Source organism: Mixophyes fleayi, chromosome 5 (genome assembly GCF_038048845.1).
Source record: "Mixophyes fleayi isolate aMixFle1 chromosome 5, aMixFle1.hap1, whole genome shotgun sequence".
NCBI classification, from domain to species: Eukaryota; Metazoa; Chordata; class Amphibia; order Anura; family Limnodynastidae; genus Mixophyes; species Mixophyes fleayi.
Window position 1 is genome coordinate 79,692,005 of NC_134406.1, and position 23,709 is coordinate 79,715,713.

At 37.1% G+C, this 23,709-nt stretch overlaps 1 protein-coding gene across 4 annotated transcripts in view; it reads left to right on the top strand.

Moving 5' to 3' along the window:
* Positions 1–23,709, top strand: part of DNAJC13 (DnaJ heat shock protein family (Hsp40) member C13) — a 138,378-nt gene that overhangs the window by 113,133 nt on the left and 1,536 nt on the right. For 3 of the 4 annotated variants that reach the window (XM_075212444.1, XM_075212445.1, XM_075212446.1), the window contains 17 exons: positions 3,715–3,834; positions 4,048–4,227; positions 4,941–5,108; positions 5,457–5,570; positions 7,045–7,161; positions 8,543–8,720; positions 9,710–9,801; positions 10,208–10,307; positions 10,639–10,713; positions 11,147–11,259; positions 12,174–12,343; positions 14,581–14,623; positions 15,233–15,406; positions 16,560–16,739; positions 16,824–16,964; positions 19,523–19,666; positions 19,814–19,913. In XM_075212444.1, coding sequence (XP_075068545.1) covers positions 3,715–3,834; positions 4,048–4,227; positions 4,941–5,108; positions 5,457–5,570; positions 7,045–7,161; positions 8,543–8,720; positions 9,710–9,801; positions 10,208–10,307; positions 10,639–10,713; positions 11,147–11,259; positions 12,174–12,343; positions 14,581–14,623; positions 15,233–15,406; positions 16,560–16,739; positions 16,824–16,964; positions 19,523–19,666; positions 19,814–19,913 — 2,209 coding nt within the window. Of the gene's footprint in view, positions 1–3,714; positions 3,835–4,047; positions 4,228–4,940; positions 5,109–5,456; positions 5,571–7,044; positions 7,162–8,542; positions 8,721–9,709; positions 9,802–10,207; positions 10,308–10,638; positions 10,714–11,146; positions 11,260–12,173; positions 12,344–14,580; positions 14,624–15,232; positions 15,407–16,559; positions 16,740–16,823; positions 16,965–19,522; positions 19,667–19,813; positions 19,914–23,491; positions 23,601–23,709 lie in introns of all 4 variants that reach the window. The other variant, XR_012692784.1, reaches the window with a different exon arrangement.

A 23,709-nucleotide genomic window follows, 5' to 3' on the forward strand; every position in this document is an offset into this window, starting at 1 on the left:
GTTAGATTCTCTGGCTTAAGTCATGGGAATGGGAGGCCGATGTGGAGTCTAAAAAGGCTCTTGAAACACTTACCTTTTCGGGAGCTGTTTTGTTTGGCCGTCACCTTGGTACCATCATCAGGCAGGCAACAGGAGGTAAGAGTAACATTTTTGTTGTTAATGCTCCAAAACCCAAGATCTCTAAGTTCCGGTCCTTTCGAGCTTCAGGCAGATATCGTGGTCAGTACTCCAGAGGTCAGTTGTCCGCCCTTTAGGGGTGGCTTACAGCGTGGACATCGGGCCTTATCTGCTCGACGTTCAGCAGCTAGGTTGGCAGACAAGCATTTGGCATGACAGGCATTCTGCCCCTCGAGGGTCTGCTGTGGTAAGAGCTTGTCATCCTCTATTTAGGAATCAATGGTAACACAGATGATTGATCTACTCGTTCATCCTCCCAGGTGGTTCTTTTCCACGGGCTTCCCGCAGGTCCACGAAAGTGACTGGCTCTGCGAGAGGGCATCCGTTCTCTCACTTCTTCTTGAGTAGTTATTCCGGTTCAGGAACCAAAAAAAAGCTTTTGGGTTTTAGTCCAACCTGTTTCTTGTTCCAAAACCCAACGGTTCGTTTAGGCCAATTTTGAATCTTGGATCTGGGTGAAGTCTTTGAACACCCAGGTCAGGGTGCCCAGATTCAAGATGGAATCTTTGTGGTCAGTGATTCATAGTATAGAACAAGAAGTTCATGGTGGCTTTAGGCATCAAGGATTCCGATCTACATGTTCCCATCTGGGACGGTCATCAGTCCTCCTCAGGTTTGCGATTCAGTCTAATAACTACCAATTCCAGGCACTTCCTTTTGGTCTGGCCACAGCTCTGTGGATCTTCACCACTATCATGGCAGTCGTGGCTGTGCTGTTGAGGTCCAAGGGGATTATGATCTTAACTTACCTCTACGATTTTCTTCTAAAGGTGAAGTCCTCGGCGGTACCCATGTCTCATATCCAGGTAACAATCTAAACTCTCGAGTCCCACGGTTGGATACTCCACTTCAAGATGTCCAAGTTCATTCCGATCCAAAAGACTTCTATTCGACACTCAACAACAGCGAGTGTTCTTACCTCCGAACAAAATTCAGGCTTTACAGAAGATGGTAAGTTCTCTGTTGGCTGTCAAACTGACCTCTGTATATTTCCGCATGAATGTTCTGGGCAAGATGGTATCAACTTTTGAGGCGGTCCAGTTTGCTCCGTTTCATGCACTAGAGTTGCAGTTGGAACTCCTTTTGAAGTGGGAACAGATCGCACATGAATCTGTCCGGTCAAATGTGCAGTCTTTCTCCTCGAGTGCATCAGCCGCTTGGTTTACCTATTCCCACCAGTAGCCATGTTTTCGAGGGTCTTAAAAAAAGGTAAAGAGAGAGAGGGTTTTTCGGTCTTTCTGGAAGCACCGGATGGGCCTCTGTGGGCTTGGTACACCGACGGTCTCTCCATGGCGGGGGTCGGTCGTGGCGTCTGCCGGTGCAACCAGACCAGTTAAGTCAAGGACCATTTTATCATCTAGGTTTAGAATGTCTGGCTTTAACGGCGTGGCTGTTGAAGCCATGATCCTTCGAGCTATAAGGGTTTGTCTGAGCTTGTGTTGCAAACCATGCTCCGATCTTGCAAACCAGGTTCAGCAAAAATATAGTGTTTGGAGAACATATATTGCCTGGTGTGTAAGGAAGGGGTACCCCTATCTCTTCTTTCTGGTTGTCCAGGTTGTTTATTTTCCTGCAGGATGGGCTGGATGCTGTTCTGCGCCTTCGTTCAGTAAAGGGACAGGTATCGGCTCTTTTGGTCTTCTTTCAAACTTTCATTCAGGGGGTACTTCATATACAGCCTCTGTATGTTCCTCTGATAGCGCCTTGGGATTTAAACTTGGTGTTGAATGCTTTACAGCATTCCCTGTTTGAACCCTGGGACACGGTGGATTTAAAGTTTTTGAATTGGGGAAACTGTTTTCCTTTTAACCATTTTGTCTGCTAGAAGAGTTTCTGATCTTGCAGCATTATCATGAAAGTGTCCCCCAGTGGACAAGGAGAAATGGATTTTACAGAAGTATAAAAATCCTATTTTCTTGCCAAACCAAAAATCTTTTGACGCAAGGTACGCTGAACATCAATCATGCTTCTTCCTTGAAAGTTTTTATTCGTATTTTAGAGACCTTTTCTTAGAAAAAGGGGGAAACAAATCTAGTATCTAAATTGAGCTTCCATGAATACTAAAGGAATTGACCCTGGAATTGTAATAGCAAATTCTTGAGCCTTTACACATCTAGTGACATTGTGACTGCAAAGAACAATTATCAGTGGACAATTACTTGTCCACTGAAACTGCTCAGTCTGGAAGTGCTACTTCTAACTTATTATTTGAGTGCAGTTTTACAGCATAATACATCTGTTATATGTAATGTTGGGCAGTTTTCTTTCTTCATGGATTCCATTTACTGGAGTTGTCTTTTCATTTATTTTTGTTTTACAAAACTATTTATTTTCTAGGTTTTTTTTTATAAACAAGTGGTCTCTTGCACATTCACAAAAGCAAAAAATAAAATTTTTGTTATTCTGACAAGCTACTAATACAATTGACAAATATATCTTTTAAAATTCACATTCCTTCATCTAACTTAATGTTATGTAATTCATGTCATTTTCTCTGCAGCTGAATGCAAGCTATTCTCTTTTATTAGCCATATATAAAAATTAGTATTATTATATATCATAAAAATGACACAAAATATCTGTTGTAATCGTTTTTGCTTATTTAGGAAAGTTCCCTTTTGATTCTTGCTCAATTAAGTATTGTCATTGTAATATAAAAAACAAAATAAAAGTCAAAACAAGTTTTGGTGCCATATTTTGTTTCATCAATCAAGACATCAACAGGAACAGGCAGATTAACTTGATAAACAGACGATCGACTATTAAGCGAAAAGACAGGTAGACAAAGTCCACTTTGCCTATCAGAAAAAAACAAGAGATAATGAAACTTTTAATTACACAATGTTTAAAAACTTCTCAAATTTCAAAAAAAATAAGGGAAAAACACTAGGCGTATTGTAACTGACCACATTGAATAGTTTTGCTTAACAGTTTACCTCTATATGTAAAATGTTTACAATTTAGTGGACTTTCCATGTAACAAAACATCTCTACAGTAAAATAAAATGTTAACTTAAGAAATGAAAAATCATATGCTGTATCTGGATAATGTTTGTGAAGTGCGGGAAAGTTAGTGTAAGATGGATCCATGGAAATTAATTAAGGAGTGAGCTGACCATGGAAAAAAAAGTATAAATTCCAGGAAAATGTAAAATTTGTGAATATAAAATAGGAATATGAGTTATATGTACTTGTGTTAATAAATAATTTGTTTTATCCACAGTTCACTTTTCTATTTGATGATCCTTAAATCACTGTTGCACTTTATTTTTTACATTGATACTTGTTTTTTAGAGGGAGTGCAGACCCCTTGCAATTGGTGATTTCTTTTGAACCATAGCCTGTTAAGCGAAAAGAAGTGTTTTATTTTTGTTCTATAGGAAATTTTTTGAAAAGTTGTTCAATTCTCATAAAATCCTGAATCTTTCTATGTGTGTGTGTGTTGTGTGTTTGTTTTTAACAGCACTCTTGTATACTCTTATATGTAAGCCAACTTGTAGTTTGTTTAGTGTTTTAAAATAATCCCTGTATTCTTAGGTGTGTGGACATATATGCAAATGTTATAGTGTTGCCGCACAGTTTGAAGAATGCAGAGAGAAGATTATAGAGATGCCAAACATCATTAAAGACCTCTGCAGAGTACTGTATTATGGCAAGGTAAGATAGATATTGAGATAGATTTATATAGTGTGTGTAGATATCTCATACTTACCAACTTTTTGACCTGATATGTAAATATATTTTGTTTCATTTGTATTGTATATATAATTAAATATATTAATTCTATATAATCTCCTACATTACATTTACAATATCCATGCAAAGCCATATAATCTTAACACTGGAAAATATATTCCATCTTATTCACAGAAGGTCCAGAGATTGGCTGCACTGGCGGTGGAATGCGTCAGTTCCTTTGCAGTGGATTTCTTTCTGCAAACACATTTGTTTCATGCAGGAATTTTGTGGCACTTACTTATTTATCCTTTTAACTATGACTTTACATTGGAGGAAAGTGGTATTCAGAAAAATGAGGACACAAATCAACAGGTATGTGCAAATCGTGCTCTCTCCATATACTATGGACTTCCTCCCTTTTCAACAGAGCTGCCTAAAGGGGAAGTTTTAAATATGGTACTAATTTAAGGATGAAGGCTGAATATATAATGTGGACACGATATCATCAATGACCATGTCTGCTAAGTTTAAAATGTGAATAGTAGAAAGTTGCTTTCTAAAGCGACATTGTATTAAGGATGCATTACTTCCTAAGTTTTATCGAATCCTTCACCTCCCTTGATCCCTGATGGCTTCATCATGGACCCGATTTCCTGGAGATTCATCTCATAGCCCTGGCCAAATATTGAGATTGTGTGGCTCTGCATAGGGGGTAGTGTGAGCCAGAAGAACCATATTAGAAGACATCAGAATATGTAGCAATTACCACCTAATCGTGGAGAACATTTTTGTTTGCCACATTAATAGGATGGTGATAAGAAGTGGGTTTGGAGGAGCAACCAAAAGCCGCAATCTCATTGATTGCGGATTCTGACGGGTCCTCCAGCTCACCCTTCTCCTCCCACCACAATCATTTTAAAGTGGCAGATAGAAAGAAAAGTATTTTAATCTGTGAGAATGATCTTCTGTAGCTGTTAATGAATTTTTACAGTGTAGCAAATATTATTACGTGAAAAGATATATATTCCTTAACTGTACTTTACTCCCATACATTGATTTACAGAATGTTTCTCTATATACAACAGGAAGTTGCCAATAGTCTTGCCAAGCTCAGTCTTCTTGCACTCAGCCGACTAGGCGGGTATTTATTGGGAGAGCTGGAAACGCCTGAAAATCCAGTAATACGGAAAAGCTTAGTTGGAATGCTCACTCCTTACATTGCTAGAAAGCTTTCAGTCTCATCGCCTTCAGAGGTATTGTACTGTCTGATGAAAATCTGCAATTCAGTTTGTTTATTTGCACTTATGTCTTGACTAGGAAACAAACAAGTCCATGGTTCCATCACTTCTCTAGATCAAGTGATAGCACCTGGTAGCCATACACTCTGCTTTAACCAATTTTTTTTTTTTTTACACTTTGATATTATTTTTACTTGTTTTCTGTATTAACCTCATACCCAATTTAAGCCTTGAAATATATATAGTATATCAATGAGCACAGCCTCAACATACATAAATGTGACCATTAAGATAATTACATGACACGTTCCGGTTAGGTTATGAAGTATATTTACTATTTTTTGCTTATTTTTCTCTCTCCAGATTCTCAAAATGCTGAACAGTAATACAGAAAGCCCCTACCTGATTTGGAACAATGGCACAAGAGCCGAGCTTTTAGAATTTCTTGAAACTGAACAAGAAAGCATGACAAAACGAGTAAGAAATACAGCATAAGTGCTAATGAATATTTGATTTTTTTTATACTTTTTTTTTAACTTCAATAGTATTTTTATTATTTTTCAAAAATTATGGGGTACAGAAAGAAGAAAGGGATGGGGGGTAAGGAAAGGACACAAAATAAAAAGGGGAAGGATTGAAGGGGTACATAGTGGGGGGAACACATTAAACAATTCTGCTGTTAAACCATATTGAACACATGAGGGAGGGAACCTAATAGGATCCCTTCCAATTCGTGAAAGTTACACTGGTCGAATGGTCACCATGGAACTACTAATAGGGACATTGAGGAACTTCGCTAAGTGTAGGAGATGCAGGTAGTAAATCAGAGTCTATTCGGTCTGGACGCGCTCCCTCTCCGTCCGTAACATACACATGCCAGCTGAACCACTTCATTATCGGGGACGAGGTGGCAGTGGAGTAGGGCATCCCCTCTGTCTCCATTTCAAAGCTGAATTGCACCTTGGCCACTACTTTCGATATCAAGGGTATCTGTGGTGACTTCCAACCTTGAGCTAAGGACGCTCTTGCGGCAATCAGAATATGACTAAAGACATATTTAGCATATGATGGAAACTGGGGGGGGGTAATGCTGCAGCAACGCAACCTCCGGGGTAGGGGAGAGATTTTGTCTAGTAACCTTATTGGCTAGCTGGAAGATTTGTACCCAGAACGACTGTATATGGGGACAATTCCAGAATATATGCATCAAATCCCCCGGAATATTGCATTGCCGCCAGCAAAGTTTAGACTGGGAAGGCCACATTTTATGAAGTCTAGTTGGGGTAAGATACAATCTATTAATTAATTTTATCATCATTTCTGTGTGATTTATACATTTGGACATTCGGAACAAGTTTGTGAAAATGGCTTCCCAATCTTCACTTTCCAACTCTAGTTGAAGGTCAGATTCCCACTGCAGTTGTATTTTGGTTTTATTTTCTGATGTAGAGGGGAGGGTATAGCGGTACCAGAAGGTAATACTGGCTCTATTATCTCCTTTTGTTAATTTAGTGAACAACAAGGGCGGTGGTGATGTAATAGGTAGACCTAGTCTGGGAAGGGAATTAAACCAGTGTCTGAGCTGCAGGTATTTATAAAATTCCTGAGAAGGGAGGTGAAATTTTTCCTTTATTTGTGTAAAAGATAGTAAACTCTGATCGTCTAGTAATTGAGAGAATGAGGTTATTCCGTTTGATACCCATAGGCTGAGATTTAAATTAGGAATTAATTTAGCCACTGCTTTTTTTATACTTTTAAATGATAAAACAAGCATGCAGAATAGCCTCGTCTGCGGTTTGAGTTTGTGGGGGTCGATTGTTAATTTAAAGAGTAGTGGTGTAAATGAGCCACTTTCATACTGGAGTTTTCACACCAGTTTAAGGTCATCATTTAAAGTATGCACAAATCCAGTTGTATTGTCTTCAGTTCTCTTTAATATCCTTTCTTTCAGGGGGAATGTGATAAAAGCTATGGGGCCGACTTTGTGTTCGGTGATCATGCCAAGGAACTTATTGTGGGAGAGATTTTCGTACGGGTATATAATGAGCAGCCCACCTTCCAGCTTGAGGTGAGTACCATTGGTTATCAAGAGTCCTGACTCCAAATCTGCTATTGTAATTTCGTTATTCTATGTCTTACTTTGGTTATGTGTATTATTTATGCTTGTTTTAATATATAAAAACTACTGTTGGCTGTGATTTAATGTGGATAACATATAATGACTGGCAGAGGAGGGGACAATTCTGATGTCCTGCAGTAAATAATTATCCAAGTAGTCCAGAAATGGTGTAAAAATTTGTGCACACAACCTTTTTCTAATCAGTCTTTCATTTGTCCCATTTTTTGGGCAAGTGAGCTTGCCAAAAACACAAAATGAGGAATTAAATAGAATATTGATAAAGGATATTATCTCTAATGACCATAAAAGGTGAGGATTTATAGGAGATTTCAATATGCGCAATGTGGACTAGAATATGTGTATTGCTAAATCAGCTTGGTCTAGCGACATTCTGGATAGCCTGCATGAGGCATCTCTCAAGCAATTAAGGAACCAACAAGCATAGAAGCAATATTTTTGTTCTCTCAAATGATGACGCACTATTTCTAGGTATACATTGATCGATATAATAAAAACACTCTAAAAAAAATGACTGTAATATATACCCAATGTTCTTGTTCTCTCTCATAATTAATACATAAATGGGACTAAATTGAGCAGTATTTTAGGAAACTGAAAAGTTTAAATTAATGAACAGAACTGGGTCTAAAGTGAAAGTAGTTTGGACTTTACGAGCCAAACTTTTACTATTTTAACCCATGTTTTACAGCGTATTCAGCATCCCGCAAATCTAGGTTCAGATTGATATTTATGGGGGTGTTTTTAAAGACCAGTAAGTTAGCAGGCACCTTGACATGTCAGACAAGTAGGTACACTTGTGTAAATAAACACCTAGTACAGACCCTGTTGATTTAAATATCCCAACAAGTAGTTACTAAAAGGAAAACAGTGGTCTTTGCATAAAAGTTTATTACAATATCTTTAGGGCAAAACTGCACTGAGCATTTTATGAAAGCAAGCAAATTCTGTACGCATAAATAATCTAGGTGATACAAACTATTCATTACAGACTGTGTGTTGCTTATTGTGCTTTAGTGGTAAACATGTATGGCAATAGCTATGTTTTAGCAGTAATTACCAGTTATTTGTGTTCTTCTTCCCTTTTTGGTGAAAATTAACAATAATGAAAGCAGTCTTTCTGGTTCTTGGCATGATGATCATTTTCTTTTTCTTCTTTTTTAAAAAATAAATAAATTTTAGTTTAGTACTCTGAAAATATTGTAGAAATGTAGATTTTGCAATGTTCATTAATGAAGCAGGAAATGGAAACGAGAGCATTTTTTAATAATCTATTACTGTATTTTTATGGTTTTCTCTCATTTGTGCTCAGGTACCAAAATCCTTTGCAGCAAGTTTACTGGATTATATTGGATCCCAAGCACAGTACCTTCACACACTAATGGCTATGACCCAGACTGGAAAAGTGGAGTCTGATCAGCATGTGGATAGATTGCAGAGGGTTGAGATGGCCCTAGAAGCTTTGAGAAATGTCATCAAACACAACCCTGGTAGGTAAACTATTCAGCTCTCTAATGAAGATTGAGATGGGTTTGCATTAATGTGGCAATCTAGCTGTACTTCTAATGGATCACTGCAAAATCAGTCTTCATGTGCATCCCTAGTATGAACATCTATATGTATGTCTCTGCCATGCACACATACACAAATATTCTAATCATATGTGACATGCAGAGCTCCTACACACATGTTGTGCACATACAAAATCACACCATGCAGAGACATCACAAATTGTTCAGTGTACACAAGCTGTTAACTTGAGCTAGACTGTGGTGCATCTGCACTAACACAATGACATTACATATACATTGTCAATTATTTTGCTGGTCTTTCAATAATAAAATGATTTGAAAATCATTGTTAATAATGGCTTCTAACAGGCGTCTGAGTGTTTCTGCAGGCCTCCATGAGCCGCCTTTACTCTGCCTACATTAAAATGCCTGTACGTCCCCTGTATCTCTGTGTGCCAGAATCACACATAGGAGCATATGCCTGCACCCACTTTCTGAGAGTATGCACAGCAATTTCACGTAAGATACACTACGCATACTGGCATACATCAAACTCTGCATCAGCCCTCTTGCCTGCTAAATCTTAAGGTTTCTACCACACCAAAATATTTATAAAAACAGCCAAATCCTAAATTTAACTAGCATTTTTTGTGCTGTTTTTTTAATAGCTTTAGTCATTGTGTAGATGCACTGTGAGTAGATGTAAAGTCACCATGTATTACCCCAGTTTTACTACTTATCCACCTATTCCATTGTAAATCCATGTACATTGGCTTGCATTTGAGTTTTTCGCACACAGTAACTATTTATTGGAATATTTAAATCTCTGGAAGAGGCGAGTTTCCTACTTCATGCTATCAAATAGCAAGTATTCTCCTGTAAATGTCAGGTAAAAATGTAAATGTATTGCTGACAATACTTCATTTATTCTATAACAAGACATGTTCTCAATTGTTTCCCACCTTCAGGGTCGGAATCTGAGTGTATTGGCCATTTCAAGTTGATCTTTTCATTGCTGCGAGTCCACGGAGCTGGTAAAGTTCAGCAGCTTGCACTGGAGGTAAGGGGCATCTGGGGTGAATGTTTACTGCTTAGGCTTCCTGGCTCTCCTGTCATTATGATAGATCTATTCTCTAAACATAGAGCCTCTGGTGCTCATGTAAAGAGATCATGAAAACCTGTCTGTTATTTCTTATTCACATCGGACCAGTTATGTAAGGATTTCATACTTGCCAGCTTTCCCAGAATGCCCGGGTGACTCCCAAATATAACGTAGTTCACTTAGTGACACAATTTTAAACACCAGGCTTCCTCTGCATCTTGACCTCCCCTCCAGGATGTTGATGGTTGATGGTGAAAGTTGGCAAGTATCAAGACGTTTTCATATTTTGGTTATTTGTTCAAGTTTATTTTTAATTTATGTAGGAGTAAATATATTTAATGGTTTGCCGTGTTTTATGTAACAGGTGGTCAACATAGTCACCAGTAATCAGGAATGTGTCAATAACATTGCAGAATCTATGGTACTCTCCAGCTTATTATCTCTCTTGCATTCATTACCAACAAGTAAGTATTTGTTCCTCTGTCATGCCATTATATAGTGGGTGGGAGTATTATTCAGCGCTTATTAACATGGTGTCTATGTGTTTCAAGTGTAACTACAACAATATAGGTAGCCTAGAAGTGAATTTTCAGACTAAAACCATTTTCAAAAACTGAGAAGTATGCAGCCGCTATATAGATAATTGAGTGTTGTCTAAACTTCATTATTACGAACAGTCACTAACGTTGGTGTTCAAATCTGACGAAGGACATCTAGTGGTAGACCGGAGCAGGACACTTTAATTTATGAAATGTTTTCATGGCATGTAAAATAAATGTTGACTTCTATTTTCAGGCAGACAGCTTGTACTTACAACTCTGTATGCCTTAACATCAAGTACAAAAATCATAAAGGAGGCCATGGCCAAAGGTATGCAATAAATTACTCAATTTATGCTATATTTCTATTGTCAGCCCAAGTATACCCTAATTTACTTAAAAAACACAATAATTTATAAGAACTGTTTTCTTTCTGTGATCTTATCTCAAGTTATAATATAGAAATAAGTATAAATACAGCAGTTTTGCCTGTATTCATTAGCTGTACTTATCACTTGGTTGAAATAAAATAGTAATTGCACAAAGGATAGATAGGGTTTAAAAAATAATTCAACAAACAGCATATTTTGGATTGCATTTTTTTATACCAAACTGGAATAATAAGTAGTAGTACTGTATGGGCCATCTGCTAGGGCTGTCTTATATACAGGTTAGAAAACGTAGATGTTCATTTCAAACAAAGCATCAACATAAAAGAGCTTTCTATTAGTTTATAGTTTTTCATTTAAAATGTATATTCACAGGAGCTTTAATCTACTTGTTGGATATGTTTTGCAATTCAACTCATCCCCAAGTACGATCACAAACAGCAGAGTTATTTGCCAAAATGACAACCGATAAACTCATTGGCCCTAAGGTATGTGCGTTTATGGAATATTTTGTACATGGTTATTCAGATTTCATATACATTAGATAGATTGTTTTACATACAGTATTTAAAATGTTTATGGCATAGTAATTATAACCATGAAATTGTGACAATGCATCCGATTTGGGTTCTTTTTATATTGCATATTCCTGGACGACTATTAGTCTACTGAACAGCAATCCAAACTAATTTCCACAGAAATAAATTTAATTCCTCAAATCAAGGCAACAAGAAATGTTACTCCCAGCAATACAAATGCCATTGTTGTAGGAACAAAAACAAAATAAATACAACAGTGCACATGAGTTACTAGTATGAAGCACATATTCTTTCAATCCGTGGTTATAATAAAAATGATTAATTAAAATATTACAGTATACTCTGCTTTAGTTAGCAGTATTAGACAACTCGTACAGTACCATTTGCAGTAAGCAGCCTATTTTAACCACCATTAATGTTGTTGAATAACCTTTTGTATTACATGAATGTATTTCTGTTTTCTAATTGATTTTTGGGTGTAATTTGTATATGTTTCTTTAGACATTTGTATGAACTAAAGCAAAGTATATTGTAATATTTGAATCATTTTTATTCCCACAGCTTGAGAGAATATGTGCTCATACTAGTAACTTGTGTGCACTGTTGTATTTGTTTTGTATTTGTTGCTATTTTTGTGAGGGATTGCAGTTCCCCATAAACAGCAGCCAAAAGTTATTTGCCTTCCCAGCACTTTAAGCGCTATTGTATTTATTTATCTTATACTTTTGTTGTAGGTCGCTGCAAAGATGTGCTACGGATGTTGTGTCATAATGCAACTATTATTGAGTCTAGTACTTGCACATTTATAACCGGTAATTTGATTAAAGTGCATGAGTAATGATAATATCTTCCTGTTGCTGTAGGTCAGAATTGCTTTGATCAAGTTTTTACCAGGGGTCTTTATGGATGCTATGAGGGACAACCCTGAAGCTGCTGTACATATATTTGAAGGAACCCATGAAAACCCGGAATTAATTTGGAATGATAACTCCAGGGAAAAAGTATCAACCACAGTTCGTGAAATGATGTTAGAGTAAGTGGAAACAAGAGAAACGGGGGGGCTATAAAGCACCTGATTATGCAAACCATACCCTTTTGACTGTTCCTTTAAAGGCTAAGTTGTTGTTTTTTTTATCAAAAATATTTCTGAAAAGATTACATTTTAAGGTTCACAAACCTGATTGTGATGTGATGCATGTTGGTTGGATACATTCTCTAAAATCTAATGGCTGCACTCCCTTCACTGCTTACAAAGGGATTCCATTGCATAGTGCAAAAGCACAAGTACAAGTTACTTTTACCACCCATCGTCAATTTTTTGGATTTTTGAATGGTGGTCTCATAAACTGAATACATATAACCTTTGTTCTGGGTATTTGTGCCCCCCCCCCCCCCCCCAGTTAGGTGGTTATAATGATGTGTCATAGGCATATACCTGTTACTACACATTTTAGAACAAATTTGTGCTTTTATAGCAACTATGCGATTTAGGATCAAAATAAGCTGGTGTTTGAAAAATATAAGATATTATTCCAGTTTATAAATTAAATGTATTATTTAATAACCATTCCATCCAAAACTGGCAAGTAATAAATACACAAGCAATCTAATTAATCCTCCTGCATATCTGAAGTTTACAATGAGAAACATTCTGTTGATGACAGCACATAGGCTCATAACTAAATTACACTTGTATGTAATATAAAGCAAAATCCATATCTGTTGTTAAATTTGTTTTTGTGACACAATGCCTTTATGTCCAAGGACATGAACCCCTCCAGCAGTTACAGACCTGACTGCTTCCAGCAGGAGAGCCCACTCTCCTGGATCAATGTACTCTCGACTCTGGATGTTGCAGAACAGTAGTTGGCCCTGTATTGTGTATAATGGCTGGCAACATGATAGTTCTGCCTATGGGAGAAGTTTCACCACTTCGCCCATTTGAATGGATGGGAGAGTGAAAATGTTGATATTCTATCTGAAGGAAAATTCTTTTGTGAGCCCAAGCTTCTGAGACTTTACAAGCCATGTTTTCTAAAACTGGATGAGCCTGCAACACATTTGAGGAACATCCTGAATTGTGGTACCTCTTCATGTCAAAATGTATTTGTTGCAAATCGACTTGGGAAAATTATTTGTGCCCTGCTAACTAGAGTTCTGTTTGTCAAGAAATGGACACTTGCTTCTTTCCCTGTGTTCAGTTATTTTCAAAAGGAACAAAGTAAGGTGGCTGTTTTGTGGGTGGAAGGTACTCTTATTTTCCATACACTGGTTAATTATTTTATTAAGTTCAGTGCTGAATATGTACTGGCCTGCAATGGGTATTCCTTCAAGAGAGAGTTTAAAAAGCAAACACTTCAGACTCAAGGACCAGTAAAGGTGCAACATAGGCTCAGTACTGGAATACGTGCCTGAATTCAGTTTGCCTTTTGGAGAGTATGATACCTCAAGAGCAGGGCAGATCTCCTCAGTCTCAGTGGAAGAGCCGCAGTTCACAGGATCTCTTGCAGTGCTTCACAGGGACTGGGGTGATTCTACATTAAGCCCCTGGGGCCTGACTAACTGCATCAGAGCCTGTATGCAGGAGAGATCCCTCCTCTTCCTGACAGCTCTGAATGGTCGACCTCAACAGAGCCGTCAGCACAGGGCTGTGGCTCTTGTTAGATTTATGGGGCATGGGTGAGAAGAGGCAGGGAAATTTGGCAGTTGGGATTTGCTGCCCTGTAGCACACAACAATTTTAACAAGTTCTGAGGAATGTTTGAGGGGGTAATTTGTGAAGTGTAGCTTGGATAGTGAAGGAAGCAAATAGTCAGCAGGTAAAGGCTGGAAGATATTCGCTACTTTTAGGTTTTGAGCACTTGTTGCTTGTTCTCCCATTTGGTGAGCCTCCATAATCTCAGAAATATCATCTAGATGATGGAGCGCTTTATGTATGAATCTTGGAGCAGGGAGAAATCACAGACTTCCATGAAAAGAAAAAAAAAAAAAGAGAATCTCAGAGATTAAAAATAACACTGACTTGCCATGCTATGGGGTATAGCCTGCAAGGTAAGAGATAGCTTTTACTTTGTGTCTATCCTCCTCATGCCAGGGCCTATACTCCCAATGCTCTGCGTCTCAGTGAAAAGAACAAGACCGATTATTCTACAGTGATTGGACTTCAGAATGCTCCTTGTCTTTCGAATCCATCTAGGGCACTAAAGAATATTTAGTAATATTTCTATACAGAGGTGGATTTATACTAATGTATTAATGTTTTATTTTTTAGGCACTTTAAACAGCAGGTAGAAAATCCTGATACAAATTGGAAGGTAAATATTTGTCTGGACACAATAATGTTTTGGTTACCAGATAAAATGATTCTTTTCCTTTGGTTTATACCATAAATGTATATCTTTTGCTCTTCTAAATTTCTTTATTTAATAAAAATATTGGAATTCTGTAGCAAGGTGCATAATAAAAGTGCACATTGGAAATGCATTAATGTTAATATCTGTGCAGAACTTGATCAGTTTCTTTCTTTCTAAATCTAGCAATCACATAAAGATGGAACATGTTACTTTAGACAAACGGCTCAGTTAGCTCCTGTTACTTGCGCTATTTGCACCGTGCCATTACCCCCTTGTTAAACAAAGGAGCAGACATGATTAATAATACAGATGGAGCATGGCATATGGTGCGATCAGACATGCCACCTGATTGTGCCATATGTTTCAAAGAACCATGCGTTAGCTGTGAGCTGCTTCCACCAGGTTATTTTTGACTGCTTTAGCTTTTTATATTGACCACATCACGTTTCATAATGAATTAAAATTAAATAAGAAAAATATACTATCAAATCTTAAATGTTTGCTGATCATTTTCTAATTTCCTCTTGTTTCAGACTGTGTAATTTTTAAATAACTTTTGGTGTGTTCTAGTTACCGGATGACTTCAACATCGCATTTGGAGAGGCACATGGAGAGCTGTCTGTTGGCGGTGTTTTCTTACGAATATTTATTGCACAGCCAGCTTGGGTGCTACGAAAGCCGAGGGAGTTCCTTATTGCTATTCTGGAAAAGTTCACAGAGCTGCTGGAAAAAAATAATGTTCATGTAAGGTTCTTTGGCTGAAAATAAGTTTCCACAGTTTTTTTTTTATGAAATACGTTTTTATTGGGTTTAGAAAACACAAACAGGTTATAAATGCAAATCAAACACAATGGCATGGTAGGCTATTGACAATGAAAGACTGACATCATGGCACCAGGCCACAATATGCTTGAAGACCCTGAAAAGGGATGCGCCAAACCATACATATAGAAGTTTCCACAGTTTTAAAAAAAAATGTCTGTTATAATTTACGTGATATATGTAAATGTTTTAAAACTAAAATATGTTTGAAATTAGGGTTCGGTCCCAGTCAGAAAGCTTAGTAAATAACACTGCAACAGGATCTCTTTGTTACCTAGACTATGTAATAACAGTATAATGGGTTTCAGGGAGGTAACACGTACCATGTCAAACATCTTAGATCAGAGATGCCCAAACTCTGTCCTGAAGCTACCAACAGTTCGTGTTTTCAGGATTTCTTGAATAATGTACAGCCATCTGTTGACTGTGTTAGCAACTATTGCACCTGTTTCTACACACAGAAATCCTGAAAACATGACCTGTTGGTAGCTATTGAGGACTGGGTTTGAGCACCACTGTCTTAGAGTTTATCCTGCAATGTGAACATTTACATACACGTGTAAATATATCACACTACCATTTCATGTTTTATTGATTTACTACAATAACAGTTGGTGAGAATGCAAAATATATCATTGCAGGTGTGACACCTAGAGCCGGTTCTCCAGGCACTCTGTTTTATTATTGCATGAAGTCCTTGATCCTTTTTTTCCTGTTTTTTATTTATTTTATACATTTTTATTCTTTTTTTTCTTTTTTTCTTTCCCTAACATTACCAGAGAGAAAACAGAGATAGGGGAACATTAGAGCATGCAGGACAAAAAATACTGTTCAGAAAGTAGAAACTCGGCATTTAAGAACTCTTTGTGTAATGAGAGCAAATGATGATAAAATATGTAAACTATAAGCGTTATTGGGCAGGAAACTGCACTTGAACAATTCTGTATTCAACTCTACCAAAATCATATGCTTTATATAAGTCATAGTAAATGGTTATAAAGGCAAACGTCAACATGTAATGGAAAACAAAATACCTGTGTAACGGAACATTCATAAAAATTTGTATTTTCTTTAGGGTGAAACGTTAGAAACTGTGACCACGGCAACAGTTTGTTTATTCAACGCACAGCCTCAATTATTGGACCAAGTCCCACCTTTAGGTCACTTACCCAAGATCCTTCAGGCATTGAGTCACAAGAATAATGCTATTCCAAAGTGTGCAATACGCGTAATCCACACTATGAGTGATAATGAGGTAGTTCCCTGACATGATTTTGTTAATGTACTGAATTTCGTGTGATGTGGTGTACAGTTTCATCAACTTTCCTTTCTCCTCTAGCTGTGTGTTCGATCAATGGCTTCACTTGAGACAATTGGACCACTGATGTGTGGAATGAAAAAACGTTCAGACATGATTGGATTAGCCTGTGAATCACTTAATAGGATGTTCCAGAAGGAGCAAACTGAACTTGTGGCACAAGTGAGAAAATCTCTAATTTGGAAAATGTCAATGTATTCGCACCATGGGCTAGATTTACTAAGCTGCGTGTTTGAAAAAGTGGGGATGTTGCCTATAGCAACCAATCAGATTCTAGCTTTCATTTATTTAGTGCTTTCTACAAAATGACAGCTAGAATCTGATTGGTTGCTATAGGCAACATCCCCACTTTTTCAAACCCGCAGCTTAGTAAATCTAGCCCCAAGTGTATTTTGAAATTGTGAAAGCTCAGTGCTGATATGATTTAAAGTTTGTTATTGTGTACTGATCCCCTAGTAGTAAATCATAACAAGACTATCATTCTGCCTGAATAAATGTATTCTGTACTCGTTTAGAATCTCATATCAAACAAGCACATTTTGTCCCGATTTCTTTTCTGCTTGCATAATGAATTTAAAATGTATAGATTGAGAATACTCTCAAATTCTCATTCATTTGAACAAATGGAGCAACCAATTCCTTAACAAATATTTAGGCAGGCAAAAATATAAAGGTGTTTAAAATAAAATTTTAGATATATTTCAAACATATTTTGTGTCTTTATATTGCTGTTTATGCTACAAGCATCCATGGGGATTGGTATGCTCTTGTACCTTTTCCTGAACTGCAGCTGTGTCCAGCAGTCTACTTGTATAAATGTTAACCTCTTTATCACACACTGCATTATACAATGTGTAGGAATAACACGTCCGCATAAAGACAGAGTAAATTAACTATGTAAACAACATTTGTAATGATGGTTGTGGTAATAGTTAGACTGCTCAAAATGTCTGCAGTTTAGTAGTGGTTCTCTTATCCTCCCCCCACAATTTTCAAGTATACAAATGCAGCACATAAATTATCTTCTAATGCCCAATAATCTCATTAACCTTCCACCTTGTGCTGCATCTAGTTTGTTATAAAGCGTAATATTGATACTACCTGCAGTACATTTTACTTCCACTAGGTGGCACTTTAAGACAACCATACTACACATGTAAATGCATACTCTTCTTTTTTTTTTTAATCAAATTACTGTGTTCGTGTCTTGCCTTAAATTAATGAATGTGGTAGCATCTGTGGTCTGAGTGGATGTAATGTCAGTCACTTGCAAAAGAAAACTTATGATGTTGACATCTGTACCTTCAAAGCCCTCAACAACACCCTACCTTTACATCTTCATACACTCTCCTTCTCAACTCTTAGATCTACCTCTGACCTGCACCTCACCTCCTCTCTCATAATCACCTCTCACTCCCGCCACAAAGATTTCTCCTGTGCTGCTACCCACCTTTGGAACACCCTACTATGCTGCACCAGGCTCTCTCCCAACCTTAAAAGTTTTAAATGCTCCCTGAATATGCATATCATTACCATAGGTTACCACAATACTACCTTCTCTGAGAGTCACCTCTCACTGAGCACTGTTTAACTCTGCTCCAACCTCCACAATAGTTGCCCTTTCTCCTTCATTCTCAGGTTTGTCCCCTGCCCCCTAGTTTGTAAGCTTTCACAAGCCATACCTTCCTTTTTGTACACCCTTACTTATCTACCATGTATATCTTTGTTTCCTTGTGTCAATTTTTTATGTGAGTTCTGTTTCTCTTACTATCCAGCTCTGCGGAGTATTGTATATAAAAATACATAAATTAAAGCTCTCCACCAAAAAATTGACTGGTTGACAGTGTTTCAACTATAACAAAAAGACTCTCCCATAGTAAAAATCATCTGCGGATTGGTCAGTGCAGGGATCTTACCTTTCTACAATACCGCAAAAAACATCACCCCCCTCTCCCCAGAAGCTGCAAACTCCATGCTGAAAACCGCTGCTGTTCATCTACATTACCCATTGCTCCCAATATAACGGACAGAGGTCCCTAAGTATATTGCCCACTATACCAAATATGTAAAAAAAAATAAACACACCTACACAATTTTATAATAAACATTAATTAAACAATTCCCCCAAGTCCTTGTTCACCACTAAGTATAACATAAAATATTCGGTCTTTCTTGCTTGGACTAAAGTCCAAATCACTTCCAGATCTACCGCTAACTGATCAGTATGAAATGGAGCTCCCCTTCATTGACAGCCAATCACAAGTGTTTACCAATGGTAGTTGTTTTTGATAGGCTGGCAGTGAAGGGGAGTTCTTGGAAATCCCTGCCTTTGGCCATTTCATGGCTATGGTTTATAGTGAGCAGGTGGGTGTTTTTTTGTGTGCAGCAATCATTCAAGCTGGGATGCAAACATAGTAATTTGATTCACAAAGCACGGAAAGCATTATTTACTATTGGCTGCATCTGTCATTCAGTGCAAACTACAGTTCTCACCATGACTTTATACATTTACACTGACACTGCAACAAACAAAGCAGTTATCCTGGATATTGTAATTAAAACATTCAATGGTTTGGTGTATAACAGTGACATTACACGTGATTAAATTGTACTGCATTGGCTACGCAATGGCAGCAGATTCACATTAAAAGACATTTGACATGTGCTACATCTGTGCATTGTTCTATATCTTACAAAGGTGAACATCTTTTATTTTCCAGGCACTGAAAGCTGACCTGGTTCCATATTTACTAAGGTTGCTTGAAGGACAAGGCCTTGAGAACCTGGAAAGCCCTGCAGCCACAAAGGCTCAAATAGTAAAAGCACTGAAGTCAATGACTCGCAGTCTACAGTATGGAGAACAGGTGAGTATCCAAAGCAATGAGTTGGTGTGTGTGTGTGTTATATAGAATGTAATTTGTGTGTGTGTGTGTGTGTTATATAGAATGTAATTTGTGTGTGTGTGTGTGTGTTATATAGAATGTAATTTTTGTTATTTATTTTTTTTGAAGGTCAATGAAATCCTGTCCCGATCCACTATCTGGAGTGCCTTTAAAGATCAGAAGCATGACTTGTTCATTTCTGAATCGCAAACAGCAGGATACCTCACTGGTAAGTGGTTTTATTAGAATCAGAAGTATCTGTACAACTTACTCAATTTTTATATTGAGAAGAAGAATTATAAATGATACATAGAATAAATTGTGTAAGTATCTGTCATTGGTGTCTTTACAAAAGGAATTTAGGATTTGACTAGGTGGCTGGAAAAATAATAATGGTCAGACTTGATTTTTATGTAAAAACTTTACATTTCTGGCAGAAACAACCAGGAATGAGATAAGGCAAGTACAGCATATGTTATCCACTTTTGATATCTTAGTCTATTCCACTTTATAATCTCTGAAAATATTTGCCAAACTATATTCCCAGGTACCTATTAAATTGAGGTAGCTCAAGATAAAATTACTTCTTTTTAGATAGTTTGTACATTGTTTTTCGTTAAAAGCTGTTACCTGATGGAAATAAGCTGGTTAATAGCTGTATTATAATAATCGTAAGTGTCTATTTTTACAGACTTTCATTTCAAATAGGTTGTAATCCTACATACAGTATTTCCTGAACTTGTTTCTTGCTTACATAACTGATTTGCAGTAATCTGGAATCTACTGTTATAAAATTGGCTATTGTTTTTGTTTTTGGCTGTTGCATTTTTAGCACCCCAAGCATGTCCTTATTTTTTTAAGGCGTTCTCCAATTCATCTTGTTTTTCTATGCCACTCTTCAAAAAAAAAATTTTGTAGGAGTAATACTTACCCTGTTTCCAGCTGATCTTGATCTTTTCAAGATCAGTAAACATCTCTGCTCCAAGAAAAATTATTAATATTGATATAGCGCAGTTCATATTGCAAAGTGCTGTATAGATAATGTGTGGTCACTCACATCAGTCCCTGCCCCAATGGATCTTATAATTTAAATTCCCTAACCTATTAACCTATCAGTATGCTTTGGACTGTGCTCGTAGCTGTGCCTCTAAAGGATTTAAATTATAGTGACTGCCTTATATAGTCATTACAGCATGTTAGAGGTGGAACACCGTGATAGTCATCATTTGGTCTCTAACATATACCAGCCAGGGAGCTGTTTTAAAAGCAGGAGAATCATTGTAGATATTCAGCCTCTCATTGCCAGTGATCTGTGCTAAATGTGAACCTCAGGAGACCACACTATATTATATTACTTTTTATGTGCTGTGTTTGTTATAACTTTATATTTTATTTTCACGGAGTACATTTTATATATTTATTTTTTTCCCACAGGAAAAAAAACATTTTTTTTACTAGCTTCATTTTGGGAAACATTTAAAAACTGAAACAGCTCACTGGCTACTTTCAGAAAATGAATTCAACTAACACTGTATTGGAGGATTGGGGTATAATGATATATATTAATTATGGGGGAAAAATCTTTTCTGACACTAAATTTATTTATTCATCTTGGTAGACTAGGATGTTGCAGACAATCCAGGTCTATTGTACAGCATGTAATCACATGCTTTATTACGGAGGGGGAATTCAAACAACACGGCCCGCGCATTATTACCGTTATTATGGTAATTTCAAAGCCATAATCTGCGTTAAAATTACCGTACTGACGGTAATAATGCGCACTATTACCGTAGTATCAGTGATAGTGCGCGGGCCACGTTGTTCTCACAAACAATGTGGTCAGTTCAATTCCCTGCTAAGAGTACTGTAGCAGAGGTGATCTGGGTTTTGCCAGACCAAGATCATCAATTTTATAGAGGAAATAAGGTAGTAATGTCACCAATATTTTGTTTAGTCTCCATTATGATTCATAGGGACAGAGATCTGTACTCCAGGAAGACACTTTTTGCATTTATGTGGGAGCAGATGCCAAATGACATAGTTTCTGGCTTCTTGTGAAGGGCAGGCTGTGATGAAAAAAAAAAACTGTCTGCCAGTAAGGGGTTAATGTTAAAATATCGGTAATAAATACCCACCCCACTCGAGGATAGGAAAAATAACATTGTAAAGGAAAACCCTTTAAGGTGACAATCTGTTTTTACAACTCTTTTTCTATACAATCCTTCTACTACTTCCTTAGCCAGGCACTCGCACCTTTTGTACAACATGACTGCATCATAGCACATGCGGCCTAGCACAAGTATGTTTCTTATTGCATGTAAATAGAAGTAACTGGATTGATATTGAGTACATCTTATATCCGCATGTTTACACAAAATGCTACATACTTGCTGCTTAGAGCCAGTCGGATGCAGTTTCTATTGAGACCTTGTAGCTGTGATTCAAGTCCTAATACACACAATACATGTTGTATTGCACCTATAAAAATGCTCTCCTGCTTTTGTATTTTTTTTACTTTTTATTTTCTTACATCGTGGAATCAAAATTGATTTATTAAGGAAGTTTTACCACTGATCAACACAAATTACTCACATTAACATCAAATATAAAAAACTAAAGACTCAAGCTTCTTCTTAATTAATGGAAAATAAACACAGTAACTATTTACATAAGTATTCACCCTTTTGCTAAGATACCTTATATTCAGAGGTCACTTAATTGATTGGAGTCCATCAGTCTACAGTTCAAGTATGTTATTGAAATGCACCAGTCAGCTTAATTATACAAGAAGACTTCAAAACCCTTGTAGCACTGTCAAGTCCATCATATTTGTTTATAGGGAAGATTTTGCACATCTGTGAATTTGTCTAACATTTCAGTCTCCAAAACTGCGCATCTTGGTAAGAAGGACAGCTGTTCCGAAGGCCTCCATCCATGGCAGAGGTGGGACAACAATAGTCTGAGCACTTAACAAATCTGCGCTTTATAGAAGGGTAGCCAAAAGAATACCATTGTTTGAAGAAAACTCAAATAAAATCTCACTTAGACTTTGCCATAAAGCATGTAGGAGACCCACCTGCCAAGTAGAGGAACATAGTCCTATGCAACCAAATTTACATTTTTATTTTTATTTTTATTTTTTTTTATTTATTTTTTTAACCTTAAAGCTAGGTACTACAGCGTGAGCATAATACTACGGGGGTGCTTATTTGCTTCAGGGTCTGGAAATATATTCCAGCAGAACAATGACCTAAAAACACAGTAAAAGCCACATTAATGTGATTTACATGCACAGCATTTAGTGTCCTGAAGTGGCACAGCCTAAACCCAGCCTTTGATCCTTTCAATGACCTGTGGGATGATTTGACAAGGGATTTACCCAATAAATATTAACACATAAAGGCTCTTCTACCAAGAATTAAAACTCATGTCTTTTTCATTTATTAATTACTGAAAAAATAGTTTGTATTATTTGACAGTACATTGTATTGATCAGTGGTAAGAAGCCATGAATATATCAATTTTGATTCCATCATGTAAGAAATAAAATGTGAAAATGTCCAAGGGTTGAATACTTTTTATAGCCGCTGTCAGTATAACATCATTATGGGGTCTTGTATTGTGTATACAGCCAATGGCATCCCACTGTGATTACATGATATGTACTTTCCTTTCCATAAATTATTGTGGAAAACGTGAGTGCCTATTAAGGTCAAAGGTGAAGTTTTGAACCCTTATGCTTTTTGCTGTCTGCTTCCTTCCTAACCTTTTCCCTTGCTTGTTACGTTTCTTTTCTTTCTTCAGGTGTCTCTTCTTCCCTTCTTACTGGTAGCAGCCCCCTTCACCTCAGAAGTGGGCTTTAGATGCTCTCTTCGAGGCAGCTTGCTAACTGCTTTGTAGCCCTGTAACACAGGTAGACCACCTTTTGCTAATCTGCTTGTTGCTCCTGCGCCATTCATTCACCTTTTGCATTTTCAAGTATCTTCATTATATTCGTATGAAGTATGTTCTTTGATGTACAT